Source organism: Eleutherodactylus coqui, chromosome 8 (genome assembly GCF_035609145.1).
Source record: "Eleutherodactylus coqui strain aEleCoq1 chromosome 8, aEleCoq1.hap1, whole genome shotgun sequence".
NCBI classification, from domain to species: domain Eukaryota; kingdom Metazoa; phylum Chordata; class Amphibia; order Anura; family Eleutherodactylidae; genus Eleutherodactylus; species Eleutherodactylus coqui.
In genome coordinates, this window is record NC_089844.1 from 24,425,520 (window position 1) to 24,452,648 (window position 27,129).

The 27,129-nt window shown below is 46.8% G+C and overlaps 1 protein-coding gene across 2 annotated transcripts in view; it reads right to left on the reverse strand.

Annotated features, from left to right (window-relative positions):
* Nucleotides 1-12,405: 12,405 nt before the first annotated feature.
* SLC49A4 (solute carrier family 49 member 4) overlaps nucleotides 12,406-27,129 on the reverse strand; it is a 42,225-nt gene continuing 27,501 nt past the window's right edge. Inside the window, exon 9 of one of the 2 annotated variants that reach the window (XM_066575327.1) lies at nucleotides 12,406-18,860. In XM_066575327.1, coding sequence (XP_066431424.1) covers nucleotides 18,745-18,860 — 116 coding nt within the window. In that variant the 3' untranslated portion in view covers nucleotides 12,406-18,744. The other variant, XM_066575328.1, reaches the window with a different exon arrangement.

Consider the following 27,129-nt stretch of genomic DNA (forward strand, 5'->3'; position numbering starts at 1 on the left):
AAATATGCAGTGAATATGCATGATGCATGCATAATCATCACGTATTTCTGCATGAAGGCAGGAGAAAATCAATGGGACTTTAATGTATTTTTCCAACATATTTTTATTGGTTTTATGTTGCATATATAACATTACTTTAACATATTATGAAAGTGGTGTGATATACACATCACCGGCTTAATGCTGCAACTAATAAAGAAGAAACAAGAAAAACATTATGAAAAGCAATATGTTAATATGTGCGTTATGTTCTGATAGTTGACAGACAAGGGGAGGTATGAGATACGGGGTGGGCGGGGAAGGGGGGGGTGTCGAGGGGGGGGATCCAGGTTAGTGCCTTTTGGTTGTCCCACTACTCGAGGTATGAGTTGGCTACTCACAGTTGCCGTCTTGTAGCCACCTGGTGATTAGAGGAGAGTTACGTGCATCTATCCAGACTGCCCAGGTGCGGTAGAAATTCTCGGCTCCGGTTGTGTCTTCCTGTGATCTTATTCTCTCTAATCTTTCGATCTCGTCTAAGGCCCCAACCCATGCGCATCTAGGGATTTCTGTGTCCTTTTTCCAGAATCTGGGTATCACTTGCCTCGTGGCCATAATGAAATATTTCAGCAGGCCTTTTTTGAGTGAGTGGGCGCCTAGTGGAGGGAAGGATAGAAGTGCCACCTCAGGTGTCAGGGTCAGTGATTCCCTGCACACTTTCTCGTATAATTTTCTCATGTCTCGCCAGATGGGTCTGATCATGGGGCACTCCCACCATATATGTAGCATCGAGCCCACTTCTCTGTGGCATCGCCAGCACATATTTGAAGCCGATGGGAATAGGGCGTGGAGCCTCTCTGGTGTCATGTACCATCTTGACAAAATCTTAAAGTTCAGCTCCTGCAGCCTACTTGCCACCGACATCTTATGGGTGTGCTGGAAAGCTTTGCTCCAGAGCTCTCCGGGAAAGGATCTACCCAGGACCTCTTCCCATGTGGCAACCCACCCGGGGGTGTGACCACCCAGCTTCTCCTCCAGTAGCTGGCTATATAATATTGACACGGTATGCTTGGGCGCCTCCCTTCTGCTGCATAGTTCCTCAAACGGGGTAAGGTTTAGGCTCCACCCCCGTTCCGGCCTCACTTTTCCTAGATAGCTACGAACCTGCAAATATTGCATCCATGAGCCCGGGGGAATGCCTCCTGTCCCCTGTATAGTCGCCAGGTCTCGCATGCCCCGGGCGTCCACCATCTCCCCTATCCTAGCTTCCGTTCCATTGGGCAGGAATCCCAGGCTACGAGTGCCCATTGTTGCTGGAATTTGTGGGTTTCCAGTTAAGGGGGTTAGGGGACCCGGAACCGTTGTCTGGCAGCCCCCCTTCCATGCCCCCAGCAGGGTGATCATCAGACCCGATGCCTCTGCCCTCTCCCAATTGACCCCCTTCGGGATCCAAAATGCTCCTTTTGGTGAGAAGGTATTATTCTCGTTTTCGATTTGTACCCATATTTTATCTGATTCATGGTGGTGCAGGTCTAGTATTAGGGTTCCGATCGTGGCTTTGTGGTATAGATGTAGGTCAGGTAGGCCCACCCCTCCCTTTGTTTTTGGTTTGGATAGGCTTTTATGGCTGAGTCTTTTGGAGCCTCCCTTCCATATGAATCGGAGTATCAAACTTCTTAGCCTGTTGAAAAAGATTTTCGGGGGGTTACACGGTGCTGATTGAAAGATGTACAATATCCTAGGGAGGATATCCATCTTAACCGCACTCATCCTACCAAACCATGATAGCGAGCCTCTTGCCCAGCCCTCCATGTCCTTTTTCAGGGTCAGTAGCAGCGGTTTGTAGTTCAACTCAAACAGCTGGGTTGGGTCGGTTGGGATATGAATTCCCAAATACTTGAATGAATCGCTTCTCCATTGGAATGGGAAAGCTGCGGCCATATTGCTGACTTCCTGTTGTGGGATGGTAATATTTAGGACTACCGACTTCTGAGCATTTACCTTATAGTTGCTGAACTGGCCAAACGTAGCGAACTCCTGCATAATATTGGGGAAGCTGACGTGTGGTTCAGTGGCATATAACAGGAGGTCGTCTGCGTAAAGCGATAATTTGCGTTCCTCTCTACCAGTCTGTATTCCACGTATTGACGGGTTGTTCCTAATTGCGTTGGCTAGTACTTCCATAACTATGATATATAATGTGGGGGACAGGGGACACCCCTGTCGTGTGCCGTTCCTAACCTCGAATGGAGTTGACAACTTACCATTGACCCTGACCTGTGCCGAGGGGCGATGATATAGGGCCATTATCTAATTTAAAGCTCTGGTGCCGAGTCCCACCCTACGGAGGGTCGCTTCGAGAAATTGCCAACTGATTCTGTCGAACGCTTTTTCAGCGTCGACGGAGAGGAGGCATAGAGGGGTTCTTTTCTTTCTTGCCCGGTCGATTAGGGCCAGGGTCTTTATGGAGTTGTCTCTCGCTTCTCTCCCTAAGACAAAGCCCACCTGGTCTCCGTGGATAATTCGGGGAATTGCGGGGTTTAGCCTGTTTGCTATCATTTTTGAAAAGATTTTTAAGTCACAGTTGATGAGAGAAATTGGTCGGTAACTGCCGCACGACATGGGGTCCTTCCCGGGCTTAGGTATCAGGACTATGTGTGCCTGTAGGGCTTGGGACGGGAAGGGGCAGCCCCCCGAGACCTCGTTGAAGGCTTTCAGTAACATATCTGAAATCAGGTCTCCGCAAGTCTTATAGAATCTCGGGGAGTACCCGTCCGGGCCTGGGCTTTTCCCCGGTTTAATTTCTGAGAGTACGCGTTTGAGTTCCTCTGGCTCGAAATCTTTTTCCATGCCCTCGGATTCCTCTTGTGAGAGGGACTCCGGGGCATGGGAGTCCAGATACTCTGACAACGCCCGTGTATGTTGGCTCTCCGTTCCCGCCCCCGCCTCGCTTATGTTGTATAGTCTAGAGTAAAATGATCTGAATTCTCCCAATATTTCTTGCGGAGCGTGGACCCTCCCTCCTCTCGCTGAGTTAATGGAGTGTATGTGTGGGTGGGCCGTTTTTGGGTGTAATGCTCTGGCAAGCCAGCTACCACTCTTGTCCCCGTATTCATAATATCCGGCTTTCAATTTATCTCTATTGCTTAGGGCTCTTTTATCTAGTATGTCCAGGATTTTGTTCCGGAGTTCCGATATCTCTGTTTGAAGGACAGCGGACGAGGCTGCTTTATTGGAGATTTCCTTTTCGTTAAGTTCCCTTATTAATTGAGTGAGGCGTGCGGTGTGGTCTTTTTTAATCCTAGCGCTGTGTGAGATAAAAACGCCTCTCAACACACATTTTAGGGTTTCCCACTTAATTTGGGCGCTAGTGGGGTCAAATACATGATCCTTTTTAAAATTTTCTATGGTCTTTCTAACATCCTGTACGCATGCCGTGTCTTTAAGTAGACTGTCGTTAAGCCTCCAGGTATGGGTCCCCCTCTCAGTGTCCCCCGGGCCCAAGGATGCAAATACTGGGGAGTGGTCCGGCCAGAGGAATATGTCCATGGAGCACCTGGGGGCCCCGTCGAGCAGACCGTGTGATATAAATACGTAGTCAATCCTGCTGTATGAATTGTGTGCCATGGAGTGAAAACTGTAGTCACGCTTACCCGGGTGGAGAATGCGCCATAGGTCGATTAGGTCCATACTTACAAGTATCCTCTGTACCTTGCGAATAGCTGCTTTTGTTAGCGTTGAGCGTCCCGTGGAGGAGTCTAGTCGGGGTTCCATGCACATGTTGAAATCACCGCCTAGCACGATCGGTGTTCCTTCTGCGAATTCTGCGAGTTCCCGGAGAGCTCTGGAAGCGAACCCCACCTGTCCCTGATTAGAAAAGTACAAATTGGCAAATGTAAAAATTTTGTTAGCCATGAGTATTTTTAGGAATATGTACCGCCCTTCTTCGTCCGACTTTTGAGCCAGCACCTCTGGGGCTATTGATTTATGGAAGGCTATAGAGGCCCCACAGGTTTTGTTCTCAGGGTGAGTAGAGTGGAACCATTTAGAATAATATTTGTTCCTGCTGCAGTCCGGCATGCCAGTTCGTGGCAAGTGTGTTTCTTGAAGCATCGCTATCATCACCCCTTTCCTGTGGAGCCTGTATAGTACCTGGTTGCGTTTGTTGGGGCAATTAAGGCCCTTTACATTAAAGGAGCATATCGTCAGGTTGGCCATTGCGACATGTTGGGGGTATCATTGGCGTGTGGTGAGTGTCTTGGTGCTTTATCATTCCTAAAGGCATAACCTGGAGCTGGGGAGGGTATGGACAACACATGAGGGTAGAGAGGGGGGAAGGGGAAAACATGGATCCACATGTGAACAGTGATAAGTAAACTACAATAAATTTTGCGTGTAGTCGTGGAGAACATTCTAACACTTATAGACGAACAACGTCTATGCAGCAGTGTGATGCTGCGGTCCCTAGTGGGGGGTGGCTGGGTGGGCCGAGACCAAGAGCCCCGCCTCCCCACTCCACTTTTATCATGAAACATTATGATGGGCATCCAGACCCGTTTAAGATTGGGCTGAGAAGGGTAAGTGGATATGACAAGTTAAAAAGGGTGAATAAGTATATGTATGCATATTAGTATAAATGAAAGGAGAAGGAGTTTCTTATGTTAAAGGGAGACAGATAGGGTCCTTCGACTGCGAAGCCTGGAAGGCCTACTGTTAGGTGAGAGTGGAACATGCAAGAAATGATAGGGAGATATAGAGTACAAGAGGATGGCCTAAGTGCCCGGGGTCTTGGGATGAGCCTCCCAGGAGACTGCATATCTTTTTGGATATGTAATTAGCCAGTCCTCTTGTATCCATTTGAATAGTTCCTTTAGTGGTTTTCGTTTGTCATTACAGTCCAAAGATTCTGTGTTAAGTTCTCTGGAATCTTGTTGAGGTCTGTGTCTGTGTTTGGTAAGTTCTTTGGGGTCTTCCCTCTGAAGTCATGGTTAGATGAAATCTCTTGTCCATTCATGACAATCTCATTTAGGGCTTTCTCTTGATGGACGGGTTCTGTCTTCTTTATGTGGCTGTTTGCGCTTGTGGTTGACTACTTGCCATTGGCCCCTTGGGGGGGTGGGTGTCGGGGCGCTTGTTTTCTGCCACTCCGGTAGCGAGACCATCGGGAGTTTCAGCACTGTGAGGAACTTGGGTAGATCTCCCAGCGATCTAAATGTGACTGTCTCGTTCCCTGTGCCCGCTATCAATTGAAAGGGGTATCCCCATCTATACGGGATTTCTTTTTCTTTTAGTATTGTCAGTAAAAGGCTTTAATGCTCGACGTTGTTGGAGTGTTCTTCTTGAGAGATCTGGCAGTATCAGGAGGTTTTTATCCTGGAATTTTATCGGGCCTTTGGATCTGATCTGGCGTAAGATCTCTTCTTTTTCTTTATAGAAATGGATCCTACACATCACGTCTCTCGGTCTTTCCGGGTCTATTGATCTGGGGCCCAGCGCTCTATGTATCCTATCTATTTCAATTGGATCGTTCGGGGTTCTGTTCAGGAGGTCGCCGAAGCATTCCTGTGCCCACGCCTCCAGATGTTTGTTCTCGACTTCTTCTCCTAATCCCCTGATCCTCAAGTTGTTTCGCCTGTGGCGATTCTCTATATCGTCTAGTTGCATCGCGAGTTCAGCGATTTGGCTGGCGTGTTCACTTAGTATGTCGTGGTGTTCATCTATCCGTTGGACTACTTGTTCTTGTGCCTCTTCCGTTTCCAGAAGACGTTGTCCCATCTGGTGAATTTCTTTTTGTAATGATTCTAGGGCAGATTTCTGGGACGAGGCAAACTGAGCAAACATGTTATCCAGGTCACCTTTGGTTGGGATGGATCTGAGGTGCTCTTTCCAGTCCCAGTCATCTGGGTCAGCTTCCATTGATCTTGTCTGATTGCCGGTTTTGCCCTGGGGTTGGTGTGTGTTTCTGCTTATGGGATGTTTTTCTGTTCTCAGCCTGTCTTGTTGTGGAGAGTTAGTTGACGTGGTTATGTGGTGTCCTGCTCGTACGGTGCTGTCTCCCAATTGAGGTGCGGATGTGCGCTGTGGTACTCCTTTTCTTCCCTCCTGTCTTTTGGGTATTGCCCCTTCATGTGTTCTCTGTGGGGGGGGTCCACCAGTCAGGGTCTCTAGGATGTTCTGTCTCTCTGCTTCCCTGGGGTCTAGGGGAGGGTCCAGGGGAGGCTGCCCACTCCTCTTCACTATCTTGTGGATAGTCTTGGGGCTTATGTGCCTGTTTCAGGGCCTCTGCGTACCCCCTCATGGGTGGCTCGGTGCCCCTGATGGAAGTGGGTGTCTGCTGGCTCATATTGGGGGATGGGGGGGGTGTATTATGCCCCCCTCCTGTACCTGGATCTTCTTCAGGCGCTTCCCCGGCTATGGCACCTCTCCCCGCTGCTCCCTCCGATGCGGCGTCCCGTTTACCCCTCACTTCCGGTTTTGCGGCCGGGCAAGATGGCGGACGGACCCGCACTTCCGGTGGGACCTCCTTGCGCCGCTGCTCCGATGTCTCCGGCTCCCCGGCTGCGGTGAGTACCTGCTGTCTTGCGTCTGTGGGGAGCCGGGACTAGCTGCCGCTCTCCCGCTGGTGCTGTCTGGAGGTCCGGATCGTCGGCGCGCTCGTGCGCTTTCTTCCGGCGCCATCTCGTTCGGCCGGGCCGCCGGCGGGCTGGTGTGCGGCGCCCCCTCCGGCGGTCCAGGTGGCGAGTATTCGCTCCGGTCCGGGTCTTCTCCGTCCTCCGGCAGGTGTCTTCTCCCTCCTCTCTTTCCTGCCTGTTCTGCGGGGGGTCGTTTCCCTGTCTTCTCTTCCTGCAGCTTGCGGCGGTCACCCGCGGCCGTGATGAAGCGGTCCAGCGGGCCCAGATCATCTTCTCCGCTTCTTGGGACGCTGGTCCCCCTCTTCTTCTTGCCCATTTGTGGTCTTTGGGCTGTGTTGTGTTCGGGTCTGGATGCTTTTTAGATGGTTTTAGGAATAGGGACGACGGAGCTCCGGCGGCATGCGGCTCAGCTCCTCATGGTCCAGGCCACGCCTCCACTTTAATGTATTTTATGCACGCGTGAAAAAGGCAATAAAGGTGCAAATACGCAGGAAGTATGCACAGTTTCGGTACGTGAAAATGCTGCGTATATAAAACATGGGCTGAAACTGCACAAGATGGTGTGAATGAGCCCTAAGGCAGTGGCTCTATGACGATACTAACTAGTCAAAGATTGTGAAATTTTCTCTGCAGTTGATAGTTGCAATTGGCCATAACTTCAAGGATTTTTATTTCTGAAGGTCACTTTTTCATACAAAGACATTCAGTTCACACAGCAGTAATCTCAGCGCCATGGAGCAGTAGCTTAAGTGAGCCATTTCAATTGGCCAGCGGCACCTTGCCCCACTTTTTGCTTGTTAAATTGGGTCTCTAAATGTTTCAAACTGGGTCAGAGGGATTGGAAAATGTCCAAGTCCTGTTAGGCTGACGATTTATTCCCTAGATCAGCAATTGAGGTGGGTGCAATCACCTACTGAGGAACCTTTCACACAAGCAAAATATTTCTATCATATGCAGCATAAACCACAACAGCAGCAGACTAAAGGGGTTATCCAGGAAGCGGACACCACTTGCAATTAAGTGTCATATGCTACACAGGGGTTGGAGCGGTACTTCCGCTCCAAGCCCAGTGCATCTCGGAGGCTCCTTCCTGGATAACCCCTTTGTAATGAGTGAAGCCTGTTTGCATCTTCGTGATGGAGCCAAATTTTGGAAATCTGACATGTCACTTTAACATAGAATAACTCCGTAAAAGTTTTGCATATTTTTTAACTACATATTGTACCTCATTTAGATAGTAAAAATAGACCGATAGAATAGATTGTGTATATTTCTTAAAAGCGCCCAAATTAGAAACATTTTGTAAAAATTATTTTTTCACATTTCAACTGCAATATCTCAAATATGTCCAAACATACTGCACGAATTTTTGATGAGATCTATATTTCCATCGGTTTACTTTATTCTGGATGCACATTTGAAAAGAGCTTTAGGTTTTTTTTTACCATTTAGGAGGCGTACAAATTTAACATTACTTATTAACATTTTGAGGAACACTTTGTTTTCCTGCACTAAGCCAAGATTGTAAAGTGCTAATAGGTGTCAGAATGATAGAGACCCCCACAAATTAATACATTTAAAAAAACTGCACCCCTTAATATATTCAGTAGCAAGATTTCAATTCCCACACGCAGATCTGGTCTTCTGCGCATGCATCACCATTTTTCCTTAAGCGCGCATGTGCAGAAGACGGCCGAAGGTCCATTGCCGATCAGATCATCGCAGGACATCGCGGAGGACGTGCAAGTAGTTTCAGCTGCCTTCGTGGATCTAATTCATGGGGGGAGCTGAAACTTATTTTCCACTTTTCGTTATCGGACAGCGCCAATCGTGTGACGTGGCTTTAATCCTCAGAGGAAGCATGTTTTTACGTCCCTGAGGATTAAAGCCCACTTAGCTAGGACGTAAAAAAGCAATGGGGACATTACTAAGGGGTTAAGCTGCGACTTTAGATGTGTATTACTGAGAAAAAGTGAAAGGTCCATCAGTGACCCAAGTCTGCTGCTACCAAATCCCTCGTGTCAAAGACAGTTGGCTATACACATTCCCCTGAATACAATTCCAGTTTTTTCAATGCATTAACTCCTAGCTTGGGATGAGGGAAACATATTAAATAGGCAAAAGACCTATATAAAAAAGCAACCATATAAACTCAAAGGAATTGTGCACAGAAGAGATCCTTACCTGAATTTGCAGTATCTGAACCTCAGCTTCTGACCCGGTTTGAAGACCAAGTCACACGGTATCGGCACCTTCTGCACACATTTACTAATACTGTTTAAAAGTTAGACAGTGCAAGCTAGTCTAGTGGGAATCTGAATGATTATTGTTTAGTGTAAATGCATGCACCAACTGGACAACGAACAAGAACTCATCCACTTTTCATTCATCGTTCAGTTTCTGCATGCAGAAACTGAACGATGGATCGTCCCATTTAAACAGTCTTCATTTATGAATGACTGCCTGCTTACTGTAGTCCCTCTGCCTTCATTTACCAGCGATGATCGTTCCCATGTAAAAGCACAGGAACAATAATCGCCCCGACAACCTGTTGGGCATCTGCACCCAACAGGTAGTCTTATGTAAAAGGGTCATAAGACGAGTTACAATACACATTCATTGCAGTTGGATGTTAAATTTATCACATTTTAAGACTCCTCTAAAAGGGCCTGTTTACACTTATAGTTCAGATTCTCGCAAAATCCCGTGAATCTGAACAATGTAAATGCCTGCAGTGACTAAATGACAAATGATCATTTGTCCAGTTTCTGCAGACATAAATATCAAATGACTAAATCAGCCTGTGTAAAGAGGAAGCTGTTCATGTTTGAAAGACTGCCTGTTTATTGCAGAAGGGGGCAGGAGGAGGGGATCTCCAGAGTGCTCCACCTTCATTCACAGAGAGATATTATTGCTGGACGACTGTCAAGCACTTCTGCACCAATCATCCTGTATAGAAGCAACCTAAGTTTATACAACCCATTAGTTGCCTTCGTTTACACCAAAACTTTTGGCAAACTTTTGGTAGTTTTCATCACACAACCTTTTTTGAAAAGTTGAAGTTTTTGAGAGCATCTAACACCACAAAGTAAATGTAACAAAGAAGAAGCGTTTTCTGGCATAAATCTGCCCTTCTGGGTCTATTATGATTTTGCAGGGCCTGGCTGTTCGGCTCATTTTAATAACTAAGCCAGCCCCCTCCTCTATCTCTCCATCAGTGTGAAAGGGGCTGGCTTAGCTATTTAGATGAACTAGCAGGCCCCCCCGGAATGATATGAACTGAAAGTTAGGTACACATTTCACTTGCCTGTACAAACACTTAAGAACAAGTAAAAAAATAAGTTACTTAACTCTTATCACACACAATTACCTACGTACCTTGTGCATCTGTTCAGAGACCCTGGATCCTGGACATCAAAGGCTATTTTTGGTAGTTGAGTGCCTTACACGCAGCAATCCCATCTTGTCTTCATGATCTCCAATGCACAAAGGGTGCCAACAGTTTCCATTTCAGATACCTTCACTATCATACAGTGCTACTGGCTGGTTAATCAATTTCTATCATCCATTCTGCAGTTTATACAGGTATACTTCGTTAACAAAAGTATTGAGTGCACATAGGAGGTGATAAAATTCAATGTTATTCACATTTTTCAGTCCAGTGTTGGGCTAACCTTTGGCCTTAATGACTACAATAACCTTCCTCAGCCACTTTCCACCAAATTCCCATAGATGTGTGGGGAGATTTGCCTCCAATCCTCGAAGAGAGCTTTAGATAGTGATGTGGGGCTGATGGGTGTGTTGGTCGCACAGATATGTTGTGTAATCCAAAGATGATTGATGGGAGATCCAGACTTTAGGCTGGCAATGAAGTTTGCAGACATTCTGCTCCTCAAACCAAGCCTCAACACAGCACGCTGTACCCAGGTATTGCCACAGGGTAGGTGATAACACAGTCTAGGATATATGTAACTATTGATGTTGAGGCTGGACTTCTCTATAACCAACGACCTTAGTCCTGACTAACAGAAACACACCCATATTGCATATCCCCTTCGCCTGACAGCACAGAATTGGCTATCCCAATACTTTTGTTTACATAATATTTATATCAATTTTCCACATGGGAAGCTATCTGGGTACAAAAACAAACAAAACAAAAAAAAAAAAACACTTCTAAAAACTCTCCTATACTGGTTAATGCAAAGTTTTATCCTTATTATAATGGCAAATATCCCTGCCAATGAGATTGGGCTAGGCTTCTGGATGCATAATAGTTTTAGCCTCGTTAGTATAGTGATAAGTATCCCTGTCAATGAGATTGGACTGCGCTTCCCAATGCAGATATATGGCTTTGTCCTCGATAGTATAGTAGTAAGTATCCCTGCTCATGAGACAGGGCTGCGCTGCCCGATGCAGATACACATAGTTTTTCCTCGTTAGGCCGCCTGCACACGAGCGTTCCGGATTTCGCTAGCGGATTTTCACGCGCGTATGGTACCTAAATGTGCTTGCGGATAGGTGCGGATGCGTGAAAAATCACGCGCGGATATGTTACGGAAAAAAACTCGCAGAAAAACCAGCAGCCGCCCCTTATTGTAAACCCAACCCCTAGAGAACTGCCCATTCCTTGGAAAACAGCTTAAAAACCAACACCCAGACTCCGTTTTGTCCCTCTTGCTTGTGCGAGCACTGTTAAATTATTCTGGCAACATGCTTTCACCCGGTGAGCAGATGTCTTTGTGGACATGGTTGATCCATGTAACTTTTTTCAGGCGCTTCTCCAGCGTGACTTTATTTCAGTCACTGCAAAAAAATTCACAAGAGGAAGGCCGCCTGCACACGGGCGGAAATCCCACGGCGGTATTTCCCACGGGATTTCCGCCGCTGAAAGTCTGCATAGGAGTACATTACAATACGCAATCCTATACAGACGGCCGCGGTTTGGCCGCGCAAAATCTCGTGCGGCAAACAAACCGCGGCATGTCCTATTTTTGTGCGGGGCTCGCACTCACCCAGCCGCCTGCTACGGTCCGCGCATGCGCCGGCTGTGAAAGAGCCGGGGCCGCCAGGCGCGGGTGAGTATGCGCTCGTCACTGCAGGCTCTAGGGTCGGGTCCCACGGCGAGAATTCTCGCCGCTGGATCCGACCCGCTCGTCTGCAGGCGGCCGAATTCATTACTACAGATTTTGCATTCTTACATCCTGCATTGGCAAGAAATACTACCTATCTCCCTCTACAAATTTGCCTGTGAAGCTCTGCTGTGTGTTGGGACGCCTCCTACCATGCCTACTTCCTGTAGTCATAGCAACCAGTGACTCCATCCGCAGCTGCACTGCGGATGTACTGCATGAAAAAACGCACCCATTCACTTGTATTGGAGGCTTCACGCGCAGAATCCGACCCAAATTAGAACAGGTCGCAGATTTTTTCAAGCGCGTGAAAAAACGCGATACAAATCCGTCCATCTGGGGACAACTGCGGATCCTCATAGGAGTATATTGGCTGCGGTCTGGGGCAGATAATGTGCCTAAAATAACGCGCTGGAAATTCCGTTCGTGTGCAGGCACCCTTAGTATAGTAGTAAGTACCCCTGCTCATGAGACTGGGCTGAGCTGCCCGATGCAGATACAGTTTTGTCCTCGTTAGTATAGTGGTAAGTATTCCTGCTCATGAGACTGGGCTGCGCTGCCCGATGCATTATATCTTACTCAGCAGCCCAGTTTTAGTTATATAGAACAGAGAACATGGTAGAAACTTTTTTTTCCCAGGAAATAACGAAAACATACAAAAAAATATTTAAAATGTTTATTTCACATTAAAAAGAAAAAAATAGTTATAAAAAGGGGTTACCTGACAGTCCTAGCGGTGAGCAGGTTAATAGTACATTAGACAGTAAACAACTTTATTCCAGATCACACAGTTATATACAGAGATTAAAGTACAATGCCACTAAATTACCTAGAAACAGACGAGAACCTCCGGGAATCTCTCAGCGTTCCCCCCGGAATATTAGCAGCATGGAGTAAAGTATAAGACAAAAATAATGCCACATAGAGTCACAGCCCCACATAACCCTGAAGATTAGATGTCATTGGGACACAGTGACAGTGTTGGGATCATTGGTCCTTCGGCGTAGTGACCTATTGTGCAAGACGGTAGATAATGGCGCATCACTAATTAGTAAGTGCATAAGATACATGACATCATGGCCCATTTATCCTACACATTTAGGAAACAGTTATCAACTATATACAAGGTTTCTGCACCATGCAACCTGGTCATAAACAGCAAACATCCAGGATCCCCTTAGGATGGTTTCACATCTGCATCAGAACCGTCGGCCAGAGGTTCCGTCACATATGCGGCTGGAAATACTGGAGGAAAAAAGTGCTGTATGTAGCGCTTTTTCCTCCGCCCAAAAGCCGTGTGGACCCAATTCTAGTCAATGGGGTCCACCGGCGCAGTTCAGTTCAGTTCCGTCCAGCCGCAGGGATTCCCCTTTCTTGCTTTCCAAACTCAGCAGAAAAACGGAATCCCAACGCAGGTGTTAAAGCAGCCTTACTGAAAGAATAGGGGAGGCAATGACTGAACATTTTACTGTCAAGACCACGTTCCCTGGGAGTCTTAAGGCCCCTTCACAAAGGCGGAGAGCACACATTTGACAAGTGCGATCAACAGGATTGGTGCCCGTTGAGAATGGCCTTTACACAGGTTGATGCCGTTTGCATTGGGAATGTAGGATGGCAATTGCAATTGTTTATCCCAATGCATTTCATGCGGGGAGATGTGCAACGGATGCTGGGGAGTTTTTTGGCTGCACAAAAGATGCAATCATCTGAAGAATGAGCATAGTTTTACATTGCCAGATGAATGGACAAGAACATTAGTCTGCCCATTCGGGCTGTGTAAGGGACCTTTAACATGGGTGGAATTATCCCACAACAGGCTGCCGTCATACAGAAAATTTTGTGCTAAAAAATCTGCATGTCTAAACTGCAGATATTTATGCAGAAGTGAATATGGCTGAATTCTGCATCAAAATCTGCATTAAGATGTGGGTTTTGGTGCGGGTTTCCCCAGTGGCACATTCTGCCGTGTTGCGGAATTCTGTTCCATGAAAAAAGTCCCCCACATGCAGGACAAAGTTCTGCTGTATGTGGAGAACAGCAAAACACTTTGTAGCCTCTACCAATTTACCAATGACTATATTGCTGTGAGGCCGTTTCGAGCCCTCTTGGACTTGTTCAATGTTCCTTGGATATATGAATAACCAGACTCAGTAATGACCTTGTATGATCTAATGCAGTATTGCACAATACAAGCCATTGAAATACGCACATCGCAGGTTTGTTTATGTGGAATGGAAACAAAGGGGTTCCATGTCATGTCACAAGCGCAGGACACAACAGCCAGACCCATAAGTCAAGGTTTACGTCAGAGGATGGATTCACATGCGGATTTGTTTGAAGACAATTCTGCATCTGTCCCACCAGTTTGATGCAACACGTGAATGGGGCAGTTGCACAAATCTCCGTGTGGATTCACCTATATGGAGGATTCTACTAATCTTGGGGCAATTTAGGGGCGTAGATAACCTAAATATGGTTAGTGTGTAGGACTCACCCCATGCACCATTAGTGGGTCTTTCATTAAGATCAACAGTTCTGGGCCATTTCAGACAATGTTTGCGCACATTTTAGGTGCTACATCCAGGAGACCCCCAAAATTTGTCATCTCTGAAAGGGGGATTTCAAACAGATTCTCCCTTGGACATATTTACCGATACTGGGGTGCTGTGAAGCGTTTTACTCTATTTATGCTCATTTCATATGGTTTTATACACCAAGAGCAGTGACAGACATGCGTACTTTGGCCATGTTTTTTCTGCCTTTGCTAGGAACGTGTCCACTGTGACTGTGGATCCCAGGACTCTTGAATTAGAGTAAGACGACCCACAGTCAGTTTAGGACTTGCTTCCATATTACAGATGTAAAACCATGGCCGAAGCACATGGGTGTGTCAATGGCCTAAAGGTAAGTTTTGTTGTACTTCACATTCTATTGCTTACGTTTCCACTCCTTTATGGATTTAGTTGGCATGTATGGAGCACATTGTAACTGCCATATCTGCATTCAGCCACCCGTCTTCTGATTTAGAAAAAAAAACAACTTAAAGTGCGTTTAGATTTAACAATTTTTTTGAACTATCATTTTTACAAAAACGGATGTGAACGATAATCGTTCCGTTTAAACGCGAGCCAACGCCGAATGAGAATCATTTGCTTTTCGTTCGGCGCTCAATTTCAGCCGGAATAAAATAATTATTGGCTTGTTCACTTCTCGTTATGTTTAAACACTCCCTGCTCAGTGTTTTACATAGAAATGTGGACACTGAACGAGAAGTGAACAATTCTCAATGAAGATCTGCCTGTCTAAACAGGCTGCACGAGCGAGCTGGTCAAGATGCATTTCTTGTAGTGAGAATGACCATTATGGTGCCACTTTATTCTTGTAGGTTCCTGATGGGGATTATAATTCAGTAAGTATTCTTGAATTTATTAGACTGCTTCTACCAAAACCAGTTATAACCCCGATACCCTGATATAACCCGGATTCCCGCAGCGAAGTTCAACCTGGTGCTCGGCTGGTGACCACAGCATACCTCTCCATCATAGTCTTCTCCTCTGCTGCTGTGCCAGTCAACACGCCGGCAAACGTTCGCAGTACAGAGGATGCCGCGCCATCGCTATGGCGATGACACGGTTTCTGCAACCATTCTGCAATGATAAATGCAGAATGGTTGTGAGATGGAAGGCTTCCATAGACTTCAATGAAAGCCAGCTGTGCAAAGCCCGCAATTGATTTCTGCTCCTGGGCAGGAAATCACGTTTTCTCCTAGCATGCTATGGACTGGATTTGCAGCAGAATCCAGAGGCGGAATCCTGCTCCGGATTTCGTAATGCAAATCCACCCGTGCGCAGGAGGCCTAAAGGAATCCGAAAAACAAGGTTATAAGTTAAAAACAAAAAACCAAAAAAAACCCCCATAAAAATACTAATAGTGAATACCCCCAAAAGATTGTGTAACAGAAGGAGACTTCTACAAGTGGTTTAAAGAGAAAAAACAGTAATGGAGTCTCAGGTAAAGCAGCAGCCTATCAGGAGGCCTCTCATCAATCACTGTTGGGAAGCAGCCGAAAAAGTTCTGCAGATAAAACAATGCATAAAACAAATCTAAGGAAGTAAGTGGCATGCCAATGATGGAGTATAAACAATAAATGACGTTGCCCCGTTAACATATAGCGCTGCTGCAGGAGGCAGATATGTTTCACGGCCTAATTATGAAGTACACTCATTTGACAAAAAAAACCCCAAAAATGAATAACGCACCAATATAGGAATATCGTTTTGCATCAAAACTCGGCCTGCAGGCAGATAGAAGTAGATGATTAGGGTTACGGTCTGATTTGACACTGGTTCTTACCATCAGAGGTTGTAAAAGAGGCTACTTTTATGTGGTGAACCTCTTGTTGAGAGATCGTTGACCACCTGACGCCTTTAGGTCCTTGAAGATATTTTGCCTGGTTAATACTTTGAGGAGACAAATCATTGGAATGAGAGAACCATGATTGTCGCTTTGATGAAATGCCCGCTATCCAGGCCGTTCTGACCAAGCTGTGAGGTGGTGTTGGGCGCAGTGGTTATGTGAGGGCATACAGGATGAACAGGCATCCCATGCCCACCAGACAAAACCATCAGTCAAGAGGATTGTTTGAGCCGCCGCCAAGCATGAACAGATTCAACAGTTTCGTTGTTGGAACCACCGGTGGCACCTTCAGTACCCCCGTCAATGCCCAGACCATTTCCAGGCGCTTAGCAGAAGGAAATTTGGCCTCACAGTGCCCATTAGGTGTCCTACCATTAATACTCCAACACGTTGACTTTATTTACAGTGGTGTCATGAACAAGAAACCTAGACTTTTACGGACTGGAACCGTATCTTTACCGATGATTCCAGGACCAGTTTGAAAGCTGATGATCACGTTAGTGTCTGGAGCCCTCAGCGATATGTTCAGGAAAGCGATGTGTTCCCCTCATGGTGGCTTCCAAGAGGAGTTTTCCAGCAGCATAATGCTCTGCCGCACACACAAGGGTGTCAAAGGAATGCCTCTCCCAAGTTGCCACACTCACTTGGCCTGGTCAGCCGATTTATCGCCAATCAAGCATTTATAAGACCATCTGGGATGTTACCTTTGGCAGCCTACGAGTCTGCAGGATTTATAGGACTGGTTGCAAAATCTGTGGCAAATGTGCACCAGGATAATATATTGAGCCGGTATACCACCGTGCCCACCCGCATCTCATCATGTATCCAGGCTAGAGGTGGATCAACAGGGTACTAGAGCCTCCTTTGAATTGTATAGTTGTCCCTAGTAAGCAAATCCTTTCACTCGAAGGCCTTATTCACACAAACGTTTCATCACTGCTAATTTGCCGCAATGTCAGCCGAAAATCACAACCATCTTGAGGCATTGGATTCCTATTCATGCATTCATTCATTTAGATGGTCGATGTTTAGCCATTAGAGATGAGCGAGCATTGCCCTTAGCGAGTACCTGCCCACTCGGAGGAAAACATTCGGCTGCCGGCGCGGGGAAGCGGTGAGTTGCAGGACTAAGCAGGAGGGAGCGCGGGGTCGGGGGGTGGGGGGTGGGGGGGAAGGGAGATCTTCCCTCCGTTCCTCCCCGCTCTCCCCTGCCGCTCCCCGCCGACACCCGAATCTTTTGTTCCGAGCGGGCGGGTACTCGCTAAGGGAAATACTCGCTCGATTAATTGCCCTTAGTGAGTATGCTCGCTCATCTCTATTAGCCATACAAAATCGATGGCCGAAAAAAATAGCACATCTGCGGCCGAATTTGGCAGCCGATTCTACACGCAGCCACAAAAGATTGATCATGGCCAAAAAAATAGGGCAAGACCTGCCGGCAACTCCCAGCGAAGCCTATGGAAGCTGCCGGCAAAGGGAGGGGGAGGGAGTTTTGCCGTGGCTGGCCCTGCTAAACTATGTCAGCTGGCTCTATTGAGTCAGTTGAAGAATTTATGACACCCGAAGGTATTCTAGGCTGCGGCATCTAGACACCACATCCAGCCGTGTGAATGGGCGGAGAAAAAGTGACATTTAGCCGCGACTTGATCACGACTTTCCCTCGTTCATGCGTTTTTCGGCCGTCCAAAAAACACATCGCCCCTGTGATAACATTAGAAGAATAGAGGAGGTATGGAAAGTACTAGCCTACAGAATATCCAAGAGTCTGACACAAGTGAACAGGTAGAACTGGATTATCATCATTACAGATCACACATAGAAAGTTTCATTTGATTACGACAACTCCTTCTTGGTGCGTTATTTTTGTTAATGAGTGTTAATAGAGCATATAATGAAAGTTCTGCAAGAATTCCTTAGCATTTTCAACATCTCTGCTAACGGTCAACTTAACGGACAAATTCTACAATTAAAAAAATAAAATAAAAGAGCAGTAAATCCGTAACGGAAACTGCGACCATCACAGTAGGTTCTGGCTACAATATCCTGGTTAACAAGGCTTCAATGGTATATATATTCTACACCCTGGTATGGTAAGGCCACCTAATCAGAGGTCACATCGGTGAAAGGACCACTTGTACGCCGGATGTAGTCAGTTCTCCGCTTCGGGCACCTGTTGGATCCTCTTATTACATAAAGTAAAACAAACATTTCAGTATAAAAATCAACAATTCCGTCTCCTAACGAACGCCGCCCATACCCCCGCCGTCACGTAAGGTGTTACAGATAAACTATTCATGTTACAAAAAAAAGTGCAACCAGACTCAACGTTTTCTTGCCTATTCATCGTTAAAATGTTAAAATACTACACCTTAATTAATCACTCCCGCGGCCGGCAAGAGCCGCAGACTTTTCCGGTAAATTGATGCTCCTCGATTTCCAGGATCAGGAGTAAAATGCACACGCGGGACATTTTATTTAGTTGTTAATATCAGACCGCTGGCCTCGTGTCGCTCGTCTTCCTCCAGTCTATTGTGCAATAGCAGACAATTGTGCTGTGAGCGGAGTGTTCAGCCCGTTTGGGGCCATTACACGGATATAAAGACATCAAGATAGAGTCTATCATAGGATTCCCTGAAGCACACAATAAAGAGCAAGCTGAGAAAGCTAGATCCCGTCAGGCACCAGTTCAGCCACGACAAGTCTGGAAATGAAAAAACAACATTGAATAATCCCAGACATTCAGATTGTGTATTTGGGGTGAGACAGTTTGTCAGTGGACTCCCTGAAGCAGATAATAAACAGGAGGCCGAGGATACACGACCCCGTGAGGCACCAGTTGGACCAGGACAGTGCTGTGTAGATACAAAAAGCAAGAGAACATCACGCCGAATCTGTGCGTTAGCGAGGAACATGAGTGCTTCAAGAAATAAAAACTATTCAAATAAAAACAGCAAAACGAGACAAAACGACGGAGCAGGGAAAGCGCCACCTGCAACAAGAGGTAGGCCGATTTCACATCTATGGCGGAGGTGCCGTCGCAGATCCGGCTGAAAAACCCAAAAGCAAGGCAGCTGAATGGAAAGCGAAAGGACCCCATTATAGTCAATGGGGTCAGCCCGAGGCTGTTCAGATGCATTCAGTTGCGAGGGATTCCCCTTTCCCGCTCCCTGAACAGAAAAGGAAAGCGGAATCCGCAGCACAGATGTGAAAGCACCCTAACCCTGCGAAGGCAGAGTCTTAAGTCGAACCAATTAGCATGCGACCAATCAAGGTCCATTTGCACTGGCTGAAAAATCAGCAAGTTGTAACAACCACTGATGGACAAAGCATGCCGATCGGCGCTCGTTGTGTTGACACACGACTAATGGAGACAGACGATCGTTAGACCGTACGTAGATATTGCTGGTGAACTGGAACATCTTGTTGTTCACATGGGGAGCTGTGCAGTCAACAAGCTTGCTTAAAAGCTACGATCCCCTGTCGAATCAGTGTTTCCTCATCGGACAAACATTTATGTTCAATCACGAGGCCCTGTGAAAGGTCCTTAAGTTGGAAGGCTTCACCAGGTAGGCAGAATACAAAAACACAGCCAAAAATTGCAACCCTCACGAAAAGGCGTTTTACATGGCCCAATTATAGAGCATGAACATTCGTTGGTCCGATCATTGGTCTGCGGAAAAGGGCCAATGATTAGTCAATAAATAAGCAATTTGTCGTTGGCGGACATTAGCTTTTTAGGAAGCATACTCGCTTGTCATCTGTACATGTCCCCGTTTGAAGAGCGAGCTGTACAGCCGACCAATGACAGCTGACAATCATCTACTGTGGGTGAACGAGTGCTGATTGACATATTTTTTTCGATTAGGGCTTAGTACATTTGGATGACTCTCGGCCAGCGTAAAAGGACCTCTGGCCATATAAGTCAAGGAGTTCCACAAAACTTAAAGTGGTTTTTCCGGGCAAATACTATTTCTAACTTATCCTCAGGACTCGCCACTCGGGATCCCCGGCGATCAGCTGATCATCTGGCTTGCTGTCAGTTCAGCGGGGCTGGACATAGTCATTGGGGTTGGAGACTGAAGTGCCATATGAGGCCCGCTCCCACTGATTTCAATGGGAGTGAAGTCAGCAGGTCCCCAGCGATTACCGATTCATGATCTATCCCAAGGATGGGTGCTCACTAGGATTTGCCTGGATAACCCCTTTAAGGTCAGTGCTCTGCAGCCCTTATTAGTAAAAGATAAGTAATGCGTTGATGAAGAGTTAAATGGTGATCAGATATCTTTTAAGAGGGGTTGTCCAGTTTTAAACCATTGATGGAGTCTCCTCAGGACAGGTAATCAATAGTAGATTGGTGGAGGTCCAATGCCTGGAACTCCTGCCAGTCAGCTATTCTCATGGGTCAGTGTGCTCATTCACCGAGCTAATACATGCAGGAAGCAGACAGCCGTTTTTGCTGCAGTGGCCAGTACTGGTATTGCAAGTCAAGCTTTCATTAACTTGCAATACCATGCCTTTCCTCTGCAGTGGAAACAGAGCCGTGTGCTTCCTGCAGATACCCGCTCAGTGAGGAAGAACAGAAGTCTGACACACAGCTGATCAGGAATCTCTGCTGATGGATTCCCGCCAATCTACTATTGACGACCTACCCTAAAAAGAAAAGGTTTTTGATAGTTTACAACTGAACTACACCTTTAAGCAGTGTACAGTTAGCCTATAGTTTACCAAGAACTAGCCGTATGATCATGAATTTTACTGTGACTAACAGAAAACTGTGTGCAAGCAACAAGAATCTGACAATAAATGTGATAATTGTGGGGAAGCAGAATCAGGCAATGATAAAAGGAGAAGCCATTCAGCTGCCGCGGTGAAATTATCATTGAGCCGACATACAAAACCATTTATAGGAATACACACCAATCTATAAAACTCTTCATGCCTCCATTTATGCAGTGATGAATGTAGAGATGTGCCCCCCTCTACAGGAGAGACCCTCGCCTCCCTCCTCTGCTCTCTCCGAAGCATCTTTTAAGTGACTTTTCCGTACACCGTATGTTCCGGACGGAGTCCGCAGAAGTGAATACAGCGCTTTCATCTCTCCGGTCTGCCCTCCTTTGTTACTGCATACTCTACTCCACAAGTGCCGAGCTCCTTAAGGGCATACGCCTAAGAGGATGCCGTCTCCAGCCACCATCTAGACAAAAAGGCTTTTCTTTTTATTTTGGGCGAGGCGGCTCTGTAAATTAGAAGGGAAGGGTTTGTCGGGACAAATAAGTGTTGGGAAAACAAAATCTGTTTTTCCACAAGATATTGTCTAAAGTCCTTGTCAGAAATTTGGGAGGTATTGGAGATATTTACTATTCGAAATGCGATAGTTTTCCAGTTACGATGGATTTTACACACTTTTGTATGTATGGGAAGTTGTCATAGCTTTGCTGAAAAGCAACATGGTTTGCCAAAACTTTGACACAAAACTGGAGAAAACTGAGCCGTTTAATGGGTGGTATGGAGTCAGACAGAAGAATCTAAAGATGCGTCAGATATATCCAACATGGCGCAAGCTAAAGAATGCCCCCATGTAGCTATAACAACTGTTAGATGAACAATCGTTCGGTTGCCAGCGGTTTCCCCCATACATAGACGGCCAGCTTGGCTGACCATTCATGTGATAGGGAGATAAGCCGCAACCAAACAGCTCTACGCTGGCTTATCTCTCAGGGAACCAAAGGTTTAGGCATTGAAATTCAGCACTGAGGAACTTTACTTCCTCCGTCATCATCTGTCAACGGAAAGTTCAGCCGCCCCGCACAGATCAGAGTCATCCGGCCCGGCCGTTATCAGCCAGTTCAAAGATGGAGCTCGGATGTGTCTGTAGGCCTTAAATGTAACCGTTCACATCCTATAACACTATAAAGCAAGTTATAATGCTCATAGGAGTTTGGGGATGTACTTTTTATACCTGCTGGGCTCCCTGTTCTGGTGCTGCCACCCGGGACGTCAGCGCCCACTAGTCAGTGTAAACACACTATTTTCTATGGGACTGCACACACACTGACTAAAGACGAAAAAAAAAAAAAAGCCACGCTGACAGACCGACTGCGACTTTCCAGGGTGAGAGTGCAGAAAAGAGGAGCCTGGCAAGTATAAAACTATCCTGAGGAGAGGTCACCATTTGATGATCGGTGCAGTTCCGCTCACGATCCCCGGCGATCAGCTGATCCTGCTCACAGAGCCAGCCCAATGTTAATGCAGCAGGATCGGACATAATTATGAGTTGTAATTAAATGGCTTCATTCATGGCTCTCACCACCAGGAAGAGTAACAGAAGGCATTGCTCCCAATGATTTCAATGGGAGTGAAGCAGTCTTTTACGATTCCAGCCCTGACCACCGATGACTACTTCTGGCCCGGCTGCACTGACAGTGGATCGGCTCATCAGAGGGGATCCTGAATGGTGGATCCCCACTGCTCAACTATTGAGGTTGAATCCTGAGGATAGGTCATTACTAGTAAATGCCTGGGATACTTCTTGAAGCTAATCATAAACAATAAATCCCCAATATACACTACGTTCACGTTTTTTAATCTGAACCTGTTGACCCTCTGACGTCTATGGGGACGGCTCAACTTTCTCCCTGACAGATGTCAGGAGTAAGAAGGTTCCCAGATGCAGAGTTTCAAAGCCTGATCCTTTTGCTCCCCGGGAGACAAGCCGGTGTCAGAGCAGATAGGCTGTGGCTTACCTCCCTAAACAAACACTCAGCCAAGCTGAACGTTCGTGTATATGAGAGAGTCGGAGAAAACAGCTGTCGGCCAAAATGATTGTTTGGTTGACCAAACTGATTAAAAAGGGAGTCTGTCAGCTGTAACCTTCTGTCCAATCTGCAGGCATCATGTTCTAGAGCAGGAGGAGCTGAGCGGACTGATATATAGGTTTATGAGGAAATATTAGTAGAACTTTTATTAATTTAAACCTCCGCTCATTCTGAGCTGAACAGTCCAGTGGGCGGTCCTATCACTGATTGACAGCTGCACCTGTACAGTCATATGCAGATAGCTCCGCCCACTGGACTGCAGTTCAGAATGTGCAGAGGTTTAAGTAAATAAAATACAAGTTCTACCGAATCTTTCCCCGCAAAACTATATATCAATCCGCTCAGCTCCTCCGGCTCTACAACATGATGCATGCAGATTGCACAGCAGGTTTGGCTGACACTTTCCCTTTAAGGTGTATTAGCCGCCCCTGCAGACTTCAGTGGAAGCAGCCGATCATCTATGTGTGTGCGGTCCTCATCTACAGCAGAGATACAGATCAGGTAGTTAGATTTTAACCTGCCTGATCCTCTTGTTCTCGGGGAGATAAGCCGCAGTCCAGAGGGGACTGAGCTGTCTGGCAGCGGCTTATTCTCCTCTCCCCATTCAGATCTCGTGCAAGCTGAGCCAATTGCTATAAACAAAAGAACAGAAGGCAACACAAAATGCACTGATGGCAGCAGCAGTATTTGTCCCAGGCATACAATATAGCTGTCATCAGGTACATTACATCATAGGAGGCGCTCTCCTTCCCCAGTTATGCTGCGGCCTCCATCAATCCCTCCGTGGCACGGTCTTATCCGAAGGAATGACTGCTGATCTACACTGCCTGCAGGATGACGGATGGACCATGCGGGGTAATTGCAATGCTTGAGCTGCTCCTGATGGGGATATTCATCAGCCTGAATGCTGCACTTGGATTTTTGAGCTGGATACTGCCCTCCTTTAAAATTAATTCCAAAGGCAGAAAAAAAAAAAAGCAGAAAATGTTCTCCGCCAACATTATTAATGTATGCAGGAATTGTGACTCACGGGCAACTGCAACACAAAGAGCGAAGACCTGGATGCAGCAAGAGCCGCTGGTCGCAGCCCAGAATGTACATCCGTAGAGTCCACGGGGTCAGGCTTATCACCCCAGTTACAGTACACAAGATTTAGTCCAGTAAAGGGTTAATACTCAGTTCTCCCCGCCATTTCTGGTGCTCATCAGTGGGGTATTGGGATTGTATTGCTGTATGTTATATCGTATCACCATGATAGGGGGGAAAAAAAATGTGAAAAAAAAAAATTCTCAGGGTAGGGCTGCGCAAACGATTCAATTCATTAACCATTTTAATTAAGCACGATTCTGATTTTCACCGCTGATGCCTCGTTTAGACGAAACTGTAGTTCAGAAAATGGTTAAAATGAACAAAACTGAACAATAATCGTTCGGTTTAAACGCAGGCTAACGATTGGACGGCGAGCGCGAAGCGTGAGGTTATCGCTCGGCGTTCCGTTTTAAGCCGCCATAAAATAATCGTCGGATCGCCAGCTTCTCATTACGTTTAAACGTTGATCGTTTATCACATAGAAATCTGAAACACTGAAGGATGGCTACACGATTCTCAACGAGGCTGCCCGAGCGCGAATGAGCTCGTGATGACGTCACCAGCTCGTTCCATGGAGCAAATGAGAAATGTGAGATTCTCGGTCACGGGGCACTGACTGATCGGAAAGGAAAAAGTGTCCCTCTCTTCCTTACTGTAAGTTTCTTGCACCCCCCCCCCCCCCGGTGAGTGGCGGTCGCATACGTTGAAACGAATGGAGCAGCACTTCGCATGTGCGACAACTGCTCCATTCAGTCTCTATCACAGCGGGTAGGCGCAGCAAGAGTGGAAGAGGAGATCAAAAGACCCCTGTACTCAGTGGCCATGAGACCCCAACAATCAGACTTCTACCCTCTACTATGGATAGGTGATAAAAGTCAATAAAGGGATGACGTGGAGGGGATGTGTGGTACATTGGGGGCTGTGACAACTAGATAGGTATACACCAAGTTCATATCCCGTTCTTTCACATAAGGGAATCACCTGCACCCGATTTCTTAATATGTACAGAAGATCAGAGTCTTCCATACAACTCCGATAATCAATGCATATATGTTATTATCCCCGTTCCTCCATTCATGGACACACAAACACTGAATGAGGATGAAGGTCGGCAGGTGAGGTTCAGCCAAGCGGAGGGCCGGACAGCCCCGAGGACTAGAATTAATTGGCATCATACGTATTGTCCCAATGTTCCCTTCTCGGCGCTGCAGATTATTCTCCGCTGCTCATTTTGCCGCCTTAAATCATTTGCCGGTAATTATATATTTTATGACAACATTAAAATGAATCATGGATGCAAGTGAATCGCTGTCCTTTCCAAATCTCCAGCACAAAACGCGGCTGAAATACTTTTGTCTGGCGAACGCGGCGCCGGCGCTCTCCGAGGATTTCATGCCCTGTAAGATCAATACATGGAATAGAACTTTTACCTGAAATTAAGGGTAAAATGTCAGGCGGCCAAAATGTCAGCGCACAATTATAAGCTGCGTCCGACCTTACAGCCGCGCCAATTGTAGTACCTGATTAATGGCGAAGGCCAGAAAGCGATGTCACGACGCTGTTGAAGCAAGGCCATACACCGACACTCTTAAAGAGGGCGGCAAGATGCCCTTATATAGATGGAGGTTGGATTTAAGACACTTGGAGGGCAGCGTTGTTGCTCATAGCATTAGTGGCAGAAGAACAAAATGACAAGAGCCGCGAGACGTCCCGGATGCCCAGAAGTAGAACCTCCATTCTTTGCACTGCAGGTTGCATCCGTAGAAAAGTATGCAACACAGAAAAGTTTTAGTAAGACCCAATGTCCACGGGCGGGTTTGATTTGCAGAATCCGCGTGGAAGATCTGCAAGTCATGGGCGTCCGCACGTGAATTAAAGCACGCAGATTTGTTTTTCAGACCTTCTGATCCGTAAAACAAAATCGCAGCATACTTTATTTCAGTGCGGTTTTCCGGTTGAAGTCAATGGAAGCTGCGCATGTGCAGCGGGGCGCCACCTGGTGCTTCCACACACATCCGCAGTCAAAAAGAATGGAAAACCCGGACACATACGCAGAAGACCCGCATGGGTAAGCAGCGTCCTCGCCTTACAGTGACTTATTACAAAGCTATGTACATTAATGGCCCCCAACCTGAGCACGACTGAAGCGCGCAGTGTGACAGAACCAGCCTCAGCGTGAAGGCAGTTCATTATCCTCCGCCACGAGCCGCTGTATACATGACCCTTCGCTGCTCGAGCGGAGCTAGAGTATAACCACAACAATATGGCGGAGGTCCAGGTGCTTCGTCTCCCTGGGCGCTGGTGGCACGGTCGGCTTGTGTTATAGGGAGATAGACTTCTTATTAACAAGGAGAGAACGATGAGCCGTCAGTCACGGACGGTACCTGCAGCGCGTCACTTAAAATACTGGCGGCTATAGCGGTAATGTAAATCACATCATGACAACTCCGAAGAGGCAGAGGCATTCTGGGAGGAAGGAGGACCTGCTGAATCAGCCATCACCATCACATCACTGGATGATGAAATACACTCACCCATATGTGTATTAAGACTTATACTGCGGTCAGTGTACCTATAGGCTGGGCTCACACGAACGGGGCGGATTCCGCAATGGAAGACCTGCGATCATTCGCATAAAGCAATTGTGAATGATCGCGGGTGCAAGCATTTTTCCACTATGTACAGCGATCGTCCGCATGCTCTCTCCCCCTTCCAGCCGGCATTCTGGATTTTCTATTGAAGTCGGAAGTGTTTCCACTGCTCATAACTCGGGCGATGAACACTCGCATGCATTGACTTCAATGGGGGCCATCCACACAAAAATAGAGCATGCTGCGATTTGTATTCTGCTCGCAGAAACCGCAATTCCTATCCGCACGTCTGAGCATGCCTTTCAATGACCGCGTAATACCCCGCATCATCCACGTGGAATACCCGAATCAAATCCGACCGTGTGAGCCCGACCTTAGACCAGTGAAAGGAAGCAGCTGTAGGGTGCGTTCACACGTAGCGGAAATGCTGCAGAAGTCGGTGCATCACCTGACCGGCGATGCTGGTAACCACAGA